This window comes from Condylura cristata, unplaced genomic scaffold (assembly GCF_000260355.1).
Source record: "Condylura cristata isolate star-nosed mole 26May11 unplaced genomic scaffold, ConCri1.0 scaffold00050, whole genome shotgun sequence".
Classification (NCBI taxonomy): Eukaryota; Metazoa; Chordata; class Mammalia; order Eulipotyphla; family Talpidae; genus Condylura; species Condylura cristata.
Window position 1 is genome coordinate 1265780 of NW_004567151.1, and position 10429 is coordinate 1276208.

General features: G+C 59.3%; 2 protein-coding genes across 4 annotated transcripts in view; one reads left to right on the forward strand and one right to left on the reverse strand.

The window, feature by feature from the left end:
* The window catches only part of TATDN3 (TatD DNase domain containing 3), an 11266-nt gene extending 1520 nt beyond the window's left edge, over positions 1 to 9746 (reverse strand). The window contains exons 1-9 of one of the 3 annotated variants that reach the window (XM_012734195.1): positions 9655 to 9746; positions 8261 to 8293; positions 7510 to 7583; positions 7250 to 7334; positions 6272 to 6334; positions 4648 to 4757; positions 4170 to 4225; positions 2671 to 2783; positions 715 to 792 (exon numbers count right to left, since the gene is read on the reverse strand). In XM_012734195.1, coding sequence (XP_012589649.1) covers positions 715 to 792; positions 2671 to 2783; positions 4170 to 4225; positions 4648 to 4757; positions 6272 to 6334; positions 7250 to 7334; positions 7510 to 7583; positions 8261 to 8293; positions 9655 to 9720 — 678 coding nt within the window. In that variant the 5' untranslated portion in view covers positions 9721 to 9746. Of the gene's footprint in view, positions 1 to 714; positions 796 to 2670; positions 2856 to 4169; positions 4226 to 4647; positions 4758 to 6271; positions 6335 to 7249; positions 7335 to 7509; positions 7584 to 8260; positions 8294 to 9654 lie in introns of all 3 variants that reach the window. The other 2 variants (XM_004694899.2, XM_012734194.1) reach the window with 2 other exon arrangements.
* Positions 9747 to 9867: 121 nt separating this feature from the next.
* The window catches only part of NSL1 (NSL1, MIS12 kinetochore complex component), a 14483-nt gene continuing 13921 nt past the window's right edge, over positions 9868 to 10429 (forward strand). Inside the window, exon 1 of the mRNA XM_004694900.2 lies at positions 9868 to 10110. Within this exon, the coding sequence (XP_004694957.1) occupies positions 9868 to 10110 (243 nt within the window). The remainder of the gene's footprint in view (positions 10111 to 10429) is intronic.

The following is a 10429-nucleotide window of genomic DNA, read 5'->3' on the forward strand; positions in this document are numbered from 1 at the left end:
AAGCACAAATATAAAACTGAGTGACATCGGGATTGCTCTGCGTTGGGAGAGAGCAAGCCTGGGCCTCTCCTCCTACTCACCAGGGGGCCGCCCTGGCTCCATCCCAAGGGGAACATAACTGCACCGTGACCCTCTAAGTCCGCGTCCTGCGGCGCCTCCTGGACGCTGATGCGGGTCTGCTTTGGGGGGTGAGCACAGTCACCACCCGGAGGGAGAAACTGGACTCTGCGGCTTCATTTGAGAACCTCATAAAGTAGCTGCAACATTTAAAATGTGGCTCTTGGGCCCCCCCTGGTGGCGCAGCGGGTTAGAGCGCAGCACTGTGAAGCGATTCGCAGCCCCTGCAGCGGGAGTTCGATCCCAGCCCCGGGGTGACCCCCAGGGCGCGGCAGACCCCTCCTGTCTCCCCGCTGCTCCCCTCAGCCGTGTGCTTCGTCCATCTGCCTGTTCTGCTCCCCACTGTGTCTCTGGTGAAGCCTCTCACCCCCTGCACCTCTGGCCTGTACCCCAGCTCTGTCTGCACAAATAAATAATCTTTGAAAAAAAAGAAGGGACCAAATCTAGTCAGAGAAGCCCCACGTTTGCATGAAAAAGCACTCCAGCCTATCTCACTCTGTTCCGTTTGTCTTCACTGGCTACAACGAGAAACAAAGCTAGCCCACAGTCACCCCAATAAAGGACTCTAAACTCTGCAGGAAGGAGACAGTCACTTACCTGTTTTTCGGGCCCAAGTGCAGGTGAATCTGTTTCTAAGCACATGGATGTCAAAGGCAACTGTTTGACAAGTTTCTGCTTCTTAGAGAAAAGAGAAAGCTAGTAAGTGTAAAACGGAAGCTGTACAGAAAAAGTGAGCATCAGGTCACATACTTCAGTGCGTTCGATTCTGCAGGACCCCAAATTCACGCTTTAATTTTCCATTAACAGGGCCTCCCTGGGGGTGCAGGGGTTAAGTCTCAGCACTGTGAAGCTGGCTGCAGCCACTTCAGCACGAGTTAGATCCCCAGCCCCGGAGGTGACCCCCAGGGCGTAGACCCCTCCTGTCTCCCCACTGCTCCCCTCAGCAGGGGACTTCGTCCATCTGCCGGTTCTGCTCCCCACTGTCTCTGGGGAAGCCTCTCACCACCTCTGGCCTGTACCCCAGTTCTGTATACATCACTAAATATATCTTTAAAAAAAAAAAAGAAGAAAGTACACAATTTGGAAACTCTTAGTGTGTTTGCAAGGTCGTACAACCATCGCCACCATCTCATTTCAGCGCATTTTCATCACCCCAGAAAGAAGAACCAGGACCACCCCGCCCAAGAGCGGACACTCGCTTCTGTCCCCCTGGAGACTACTCGCTCACCTTCCACCTTTATGGATTCGTCCTGTCTGGACGTCCATGTGTGGCGGGTGCGTGTGTGTGTGTGGACCGGGGTCTGGACATCCATAGACCGGAGTGGGAACACGTGTGTGCGATCCTGTGTGCCTGACTGCTTCTGTGGAGCATGGTGATTTTGGGGTTCGCCCACCTTTGCCATGGATCAGCACTTCCCTGGGGTGACACGTCCCTGCGCTTATTCATCCACAGTGGATGGACACCGGGCAGTCTCCCTCTCGGCCGCCCGGGCGAGTGCCCGGTGTGCGGGGTCCGAGTGTCCGCTTCCCCCGGGGCTGCTGGGAGCTGCTTCCCGGGGCCCCGCCAAGCTGAGCGGGTAGTAGCGACCCCTCGGTGCCCCGGCACCTCTGAGGGCTAACGACGGAGCACCCCGTGTCTGGCTTGCTGGCCGTCCGCGTGTCTTCTTTGGAGAAACGTCTAGATCAATCCTCTGTCCTTTTTCAAGCCGAGTGGCTTTGGGAAGGTCACCCAGGAGACACACGGGTTCCTGGAAACCCAGGGAGGCGGGAAGGGGGTCTTGAAACCCGGCCTGGTGTTAAAGGGGTGCGGCGGGGGTGAGAGGGCTCCCCAGAGACAGAGCGGGGAGCAGAACTGGCAGATGGACGAAGCCCACTGCTGAGGGGAGCCGTGGGGAGACAGGAGGGGGCTGCCGCGCCCTGGGGGTCCCCTCCGGGGCCGGGGATCGAACTCGCGCTGCAGTCAGTGGCTGGGCGAGCTTCTCAGTGCTGTGCTGTACCCCTTTTTCCCCCACAGGGGGCCCCATCCTTCACTTTCTTGGCAGTGAACATTGAGAAACAATACTTCCGCTTTTTCACGTGTAATTTTTAAATTTGGAAGCTGCCCAACTTATCTACGTCTGACGCCCTAAGAATCTATCACCTAATCCAAGATCACAAACATTTAGGTCCGTTCTGCTCTCTGAGTTTTGTAATTTTAGCTCTTACACTTAGGTCTCTGGACCATTTTTGAGTTAATTTTTTATGTCAGGTGAGGTACAGACTGAAGGTTCATCCCTGTAAATAACTAGAACCGCATCCCGCGGACCTAATAAGCTCCTATTTTTTTTATTCTATTAGTTTATTTTAACATATTTTTGTGCCTTTTCCCATCTCAGTTGCAACCCCCTTGGGTTTCCCATCCCCAAATCAGCCGTGTGCCATCACCACAGTCCAGCGCATTTCCCTCCCCCCACTGTTTTGATCCCACTCCCCACTCGACCCCCACAAAATGTCTCTGTAAAGCTCCTATTTTAAGGCGCATTGCACAGAGCAGAAAGTGGGGTTCACGCTCACCTGCCCACTCCTCACAACAGAGGGAGGGATGGAGAAGAAGTACCCGGCCTGGACACCCTCCAGGGCCGCGGCCGGCCGGCCATCGAACGCATGAAGCAGCACCCTGTCAGCACCTCGAGAAGCACAGACCGGTTTCCTCAGTGGCAGTGACAGGCCTCTCCGTGAATCACAGCCAGCGACACGCACTGCAATAACGTCTGGTCACAGTCACTTAAAGATGAGGTCCTACACCTGCCCTCGGGCAGGTGACTGGGTCGTGTCAGACAGGAGCATCAAACGGACGGAAAATTCTTAATCTGCAGGGTAGAATCGTCCCACCCCGTGGAAATACACAGTCTGCAACAGTCACTTAAGCATTACCGTCGAGCCTTTTCCAGGCCTTGAGGCCCTACATGACCCAGAGAGCCCGCGGCCGGGTCTGGCTGGGCGCCCGGGGACGGCCGCTCCCTGCAGCGAGACCCCCCACGGCGGTTCCAGAAGTATCAAGTGACGCGGTGCTTTCTGGCTGGATGCAGATGCGAGTCCTTCACTGTCTGAGGCTTCCACAAGGCAGGTGGGGCCTGTGGGTCTGCTAATCCCAAGCAGCCTGTCCAGCCTCCGCATTGCTGCCTACGGGTCTGTATTCCTAAAGCCCGGTCATAGGAGCGCGACCCTGCGAGGTGACAGGTACCTGTCACGTCGATGGAGAGCTGGAGCACTCTGGGAAGGGTCTGCATGGCGAGGCGTGGCCGGGAATGCCCAGGGGGCTGAGGAGGGGTGCATAAACCCCTGCCCCGTCCTGCTTCTCCCTTTTGACTAATGCTGTCCATCAATAACAAGGCCAGGGGCCTGCCTTAAGTCGCCTGCTCCGAGACTCCCGTCTGTCAGTGTGGGGCTGCTGGACGCAGCAGGCCATGGAGGAGTGAGGCATGAAATCAATTCAGCACACCGTGACCGGCAGCGTGTGCTCACACACACCCAACACGGAACACGCCAGCCCACGCCACACGTGCCTGCACGCACACCCTGTGTGCACACGCCAAGCCCTACACGCCTCAGCACGTCAGGCGCGTGTTTGCGTGCGCCTCAGAGTACTTCAGGCTGCAGACGGCACGTGGGAGAGTATGAAGACCACGCTTGTACTCTAGAGACACCAGCAGCGGCAGCGCCTGGGCCCTCTGCGTGTGTCAGCCACGATCTGCGCAAGATCACGCTGCAAAGCCAGCCCCGACGTGACTTAGGGTGTTTCCTCTTGTGAATCAGCTGCTTGAGCTGAGGAAGAAACGGGAGCTGCTGATTTTGGATGGGCTCTAGAAATCGCCTGATGCGATTTTGCATTTGCTTCGGCCCACGTGGGAGCGGCCTGGAAGCCTGGCAAGAACCTTCCAGAACCGCCTGGGAGCATCTGCACCTCCACCCGGCCTGCCCCTCCCCTGTACGAAACCAAGACCTGGCGCCCCGGGAGATGAGGGACCGGGCGTGACACCCCAATGCCGGCGCACCCTCCCGGACCGGGGTACCTTGCTCCTTTAAGAGGCTGATGGTGGGTCTCCCAGCGGAGCGCGAGTGAACATTTCTGTTGAACAAGAAAAAAATTCCTTTACTTAGCCTGGAAGTATTATTTTTATCCTGTTAAAATAATTCACAGAGGGCCCTCCCTGGTGGCGCAGCGGGTTAAAGCGCAGCACCAAGAAGCTGAAGCCACTGCAGCACGAGTTCGATCCCCGCCTGCCCCGGAGGTGACCACATGGTGGGCAGATTTCTCCTGACCCGCCCGCTGCTCCCCTCAGCAGTGGGCTTCGTCGATCTGCCTGTTCTGCTCCCCACTCTGTCTCTGGTGAAGCCTCTCACCCCCACACCTCCGGCCTGTACCCCAGTTCTGCATGCATCAATACATAAATCTTAAAAAAAAAAAATTCACGGAAAAGGAACTCGAGAGCTGCACTGGACACGGTCACTATTTAATTGTCCATGGAGACAGATGACCGAGGAACTCACAGAGGCAAGTCCAGCCTCCGGGCTAGCTGGATCTGTCTGGTGAAGACTTCTCTTTGCTCCTGCTTCTGCTCATCAGTGGCGGCAAATCTGGGGGAGAAGTCGAGTCCGACCTGTCACAGAAAAAGAAAACAGGGCATGTGCTGATGGCTGAATGAGCCCCCCCAAACACAGTCCTGTCCGAGACGAATGTGACGCGGTCACCCACGCAGATCACAAGTTTGACTTTCCACCTGCCAGTCGCCACGTGAAACAGTCACACGAAGCCAGAACTGGGGTCCAGGCCAGACGTGCAGGGGCGGTGAGAGGCTTCACCAGAGGCAGAGTGGGGAGCAGAACAGGCAGATGGATGAAGTCCACGGCTGAGGGGAGCAGCGGGGAGACAGGAGCGGTCTGCTGCGCCCTGGGGGTCCCCTCCGGGGCCGGGATCGAACTCACGTTGAAGCGGCTGCAGCCGGCTTGCAGTGCTGCGGTGTCCTGACCCGCTGCGCCCCCAGGGAGGGCCCCTGGAATCAGCCTTAACAATATAGTGAATATACTACATGGCAGACATTATTACTATACAGTGGTATTATTGCCATAATTCCAATGGTACTAAAATAAGGACTGTGTTATTTTGCACTCTTTTTCATGGTGTAGTAAGACGTGGAAGTTCTCCGGCTTTTTCACTGACGGCGCATCTCAGCTGCGGTCAGCTACAGGTCAAGAGTCCACGCGGCGTGCAGCCCCCATGGTGGACAGGGGAGAGGATAAGGGCCACTCCCCGCGGTCTGACTCGGGCACACGCGTGCTCGTCTACACTGTGAGTGTGTTTAGTCTTCTCTCTTATCTTCAATTAGAATTGGATTTACAGCGCCCCCTGGTGGCGCAGCGGGTGAAGACGCAGCACTGCCAGCCGGCCGCAGCTGCTTCAGCGCGAGTTCGATCCCCGGCACTGGAGGGGACCCCCAGGGTGCAGCAGACCCCTCCTGTCTCCCCGCAGCTCTCCTCAGCAATGTGCTGTCTCCCCGCTGCTCCCCTCAGCAGCGGGCTTCGTCCATCTGCCTGTTCTGCTCCCCGCTCTGTCTCTGGGGCGTCCTCTGTCGAGGCTTGAGGGGGCATCGGTAATCATTACAGCTGAGCAGCGTGAGTGATTATCCCAGTCAGTGGGAATGAGCCACAGGGCTGTCCCACCCTGGGGGCAGAAAAGGCCTGGAGGACGGGGGCGGCCGGAGACTAGGGCGGCGCAGGCCACAGGGCACCGGTCAGCACCCGAGGCCAGCGGCCATTGCGGGGGGCGACAGGGACAGAGGACGCTGAGGTCAGGCTGGGAGCAGGACAGATTCCGGCACAGCCGCACGGCGAGGGTGACCCCGGACGGCCCCACGGAGCGGGCCTCAGGGGAGCGGGCCGGACCCTGGACAGGGCTCCCCGGGCTTCCTGCCCCCCGCCCGGGCCCTGCTTTGTTTCTCTTCTCCTTAACACGCTGGGGGCCCCGCAGCCTGGGGGCCACTCCCGGTGGGGACACGCTGGCCTGAAGACCTGAAGTGCTGGCATCGATGATCATGAAGGCTGAAGTAAGGATCATTTTCATGTGTCACCTGACCGCCCGGCTCGGGAGTCGCGTCCAGGGCCAGGAAGCGGTTACCTCTCCAACTGCCGACAGCCGATCCTTGTATTTCTCGATGATGGGCAAAGCTCCCTCCAGGTCCTGGGGTGGGGGAAGTGAGTGTGTTAAAAAAGAAGGGAACTGACACTTTTTGTTTCATTTAATTTTCTAGGATAATTTTTTTTTTTGGTAGAAGAACTGGGGTACAGGCCAGAGGTGCGGGGCTGAGAGGATTCCCCAAGGACAGAGTGGGGAGCAGAACAGGGGGAATCCATGGAAATTCACTGCTGAGGGGGCAGCGGGGAGACAGGAGGGGTCTGCTGCACCCTGGGGGTCCCTCCCTGGCCGGGGATCGAACTCGCGCTGCAGCGGCTGCAGACAGCTTCATAGTGCTGCGCTTGATCCGTGCGCCACCAGGCGGGGCCGGGCGATCTGTAAGGCTGGGTGACTGATGTGGGTGTGAGGAGCCACGGAGAAGCTGAGCCTGCCTGAGGCGGCCTGCGACAGACACTGCCTCGGGGAGGTCCAGTATCTTGTTTCAGAGGAGAGGACTGTGGTTTAACAGCCGAGACTCGCCTGCAGGGATGAGGCGCTCCAGGACCCTGCGAGTGGCTGGAGCGTGCTGACTCCCTCTCTCTCCCTTCCTGCCCTGCGCGGGGCAAGTGTGTAGCCCTTTCTGGTGAGCTGACCACTTCCCAGCCAGCACAACACTGGGCAGTTAAAAGCGCCCAGTCGGGATCCCACCGACGCAGGCACGACAGGCCCCGTCTCCTCTCCAGACTCTCCCTTGCGGGGCCTCGTGTGACTGTCACTCTTCGTGGAGAGACTTCGGGTGTCCTGTTCTCCTGGCTGTGATTCTGTGAACACCCCATGCTGCCTCCCACCCCTTACAGTCCTCCTTTTCGAGAAGCCTCTCTAGGCACAACACCTTCCTTCTTTATTCCCAACCTCTAAGCTGCACCTGCTTTTCTTCTTCCTCCTCGACGCTGCAGGGGCCATGTTTTATGTGACTGTTACCTTCAATGTGACGCTTCTTTGGTCTCCCGAGGGATGTTCTTGAACTGGGTGCACACCCAGGCACGGCAGGATGAGCCCATCATCCCTAGCCAGGATGCCAGACCAGCAGACCATGTGGATGGAGAAGAGAATGTCTTTTTAGGCAGGGTTAGGACTTTTTCCTTCTCATCCTCTCTAAAGACGGATGATGTTGGCCTTATCAGCGTGGGGTTATAACTGCATCTTTATTGGCAACTCTAAGTTCTCCAGGAAGGCAGTACCTTTCTGCAAGCTGCATGATCTTTTCGAATTCTCCCGCGTGCTCAGCAACCACCACAATAGCCCTGACGTTGGCCTGAAAAGAGAAGACAGGTCAGTTAAGAGTCTCCAACAGCAGCCTCCCTGGGGGTGCAGCGGTTACGTCTCAGCGCTATGGTGGAGTCATCAAAGGCCGCTGCAGCATGAGTTCGATCCCCGGCCAGGGAGGTGACCTGGGTGAACCCAGTAACTTGCCCAAGGCCCCTGGCGTGTGGAATGCAGAGCCGGGCTCCCCTGATCGTGCGCACTGAACACAGGTCAGAATCACAAACGCACGGGACGGCGTTCCGGTCACTGTGCGACAAACGTGACCCCCTCATTCTAGTGCATGTCACAAACTCTTCCCCAAACGAGCATGTTTTCCCACGTGACTTCAGGCTCTTCACAGTCGCGGTCACTGGACACAGAGCGACCCACCTGCTTCAAGTGGCCCGCAGGTGTGGTGGCGGCGGGGACTCGGTGGGATTAGACCATCTTGTCACCGGCTCCTTATGCGCGGTGACTAAGAGTCACTGATCTCTAGGTTTCAGTCTCCCCACTGTAGTGTGGGCAAGCTGCTTGCTGAGAACCTCCGGGGCGGGGTCGAACTCGGGCCGCAGTGGCTGCAGACAGCTTCACAGTGCTGAGACGGAAGCCCTGTGCCACGAGGGAGGCTACTGAATTTTGTGTATTTTAGTCGCACGCAGAAAAGGGCAGATACAGAGATTGACTTACTTTCTTGGCCTTCTCAAGCACATCTTCCAGGTCCTAGAATGAGCACAGGGGGTGTGTTTTTAGTGAGTTTACGTGACTAGCGACTGCTCTACAGTGACACACACACATGTCGTCGGACCCACACACAGCAAAGTAACAGTGGGGAGCAGGCGTGGTGGGATGTGGGGGGGGGCTCGTCTCAGCCACCTTCTGCCTGTTCTTTCTCCAAGCAAAATCCAGCTTCTGGCCCCAAGCCAAGAAGAGAGGGCCGGCTCTGTCACCCGCGGACACTTCTCTGTTCTCCTTGACTCTGTCCGAGCAGCCTTCACACTCACTCGCCACGCTTTCCTTCTGAAAACCCTTCCCAGTCGGGCCTCCCTGGGGGTGCAGGGGGTTCAAGCACAGCACCATGAAGCCAGCGCAGCTGCTTCAGCCCGCATTAGGTCCCTGCCCCAGAGAGGTCACACAGGGCGCGACAGACCCTTCCTGTCTCCCCGCTGCTCCCCTCAGCAATATACTTAGTCGATCTGCCTGTTCTGCTCCCCACTCTGTCTCTGGGAATCCTCTCACCAGCCCCTGTACCCCGGCCTGTACCCCAATTCTGTATGCATCAATACATGTTTTTAAAGATTTATTTATGTATGCATACAAGAGTTGGGATGCAGGCCAGAAGTGGGGGGCGGTGAGAGGACTCCCTAGAGACAGAGTGGGAAGCAGAACAGGTAGATCTGCTGAAATCCACTGCTGAGGGGAGCAGCGGGGAGACAGGAGGGGTCTGCTGCGCCCTGGGGGTCCCTCCCTGGCCGGATCCAAGTCCTGCCTCAGTGACTGGCACTAGCTTGATAGTGCTGAGACTTAACCCCTTGTGCCACCAGGGAGGCCTGATAAATCTTTAAAAAACCAACAAAAACCCTCCCGTCTTGGTTTCTGCAGCTCCCTGCCGGCCCCCCCTTTCCTAGCCTTTCCAGCTCCTGGTCTGGCTCTCAAGCTCCTGCTTCGGGACCCCACGTGCCTTCTGTCCTCAGCTTCAGGGATCGTACCCACAGCTTGACTTTCCCTCTACGTGCCGGTCAGTCTCCGGCCTTATGTCCACCCTGGAATTCTCTCCCGAGCTTTGGATTCACAGGTAACTGACTTTGTTTCCACCCAAACGTCTTAACTTGGGAATCCTCATGCAGCACGCACGGGGTGGTGGGGTGGAGGCATCGGCGACCCCGCCAGAAGCCAGGAGGCCGGGGGGTTCCAGGAACGAGGCCGGGGGGAGCGGCTGGGCGACCTCCCCGGCTCAGACAGAAAAGGCAGCGTGGCCTCGAGCTGGACAGAGCCTCCGGCCGTGGGCCGGGCGATCTGCAAAGACAACCGAGGGGAAGGACCGGCGCCTCCCCGCTCCCAGCGCCGGCCTCGCCCCCACGTACGCGGTCGAAGTCCGGGGCGGCGAGGTGGCAGTGACAGTCCACGAGCCCCGCGCCCGCCGTCCCCATGGCGACCCCGCGGCGCCCCGGCCGGAACTCGGCAGCGGCGGGCTGTGCTCCCGGCCGGACGGCGTTTCCGCACGGACGGGGGCTCCTCCCTCCACGGACCCCGCCCTTCCGCTTCCGGCGCCCGCGCCTGACGTTCAAACGACAAACATGGCGGCGGCGGCGGCGGCGGTGGAGCCGGTGGGCCTCGTCTCGGCGGCCGACGGGGAGCCAGTGGCCGGGCCGGGCAGCCGAGCCTCGGCCCCCGCCGGCCCCCGCGAGGACTTCCGGGTGCGCTGCACCTCGAAGCGGGCGGTGACGGAAGTGCTGGAGCTGTGCGGCCGCTTCGTGCGGGAGCTCGGGGACGCGCTCCCGGAGGAGATTCGGGAGCCCGCGGTGCGGGACGCGCTCTGGGTACGCGCCGGCGCCGCCTTCCCGCTCGCCGCGACTCCGCACCCGGGTCCCGGGCTCGGGCGGCCCCCGGAGGCGCGACCCCCGCGCCCGTGACCCTGGAATTGGGCGTGAGGTCGGGGGCGACGGCGGGTGCAGCGAGGCGCCCTGCCCAGACCCGTGGGCCAGGGCGCGGGCTTGACCCTGTGGTGATGGACAAACGCTCGTGGGAAGCCTCCGGTGTGGTCTGTGCAGCTTCCAGCGCAGCTCGGGCGGGGTCAGCGATTCCGCGGCCGGGGGCCTCAGACCCCTTCCCAGGACGGTGCCCGGGAGGTCAGCCACC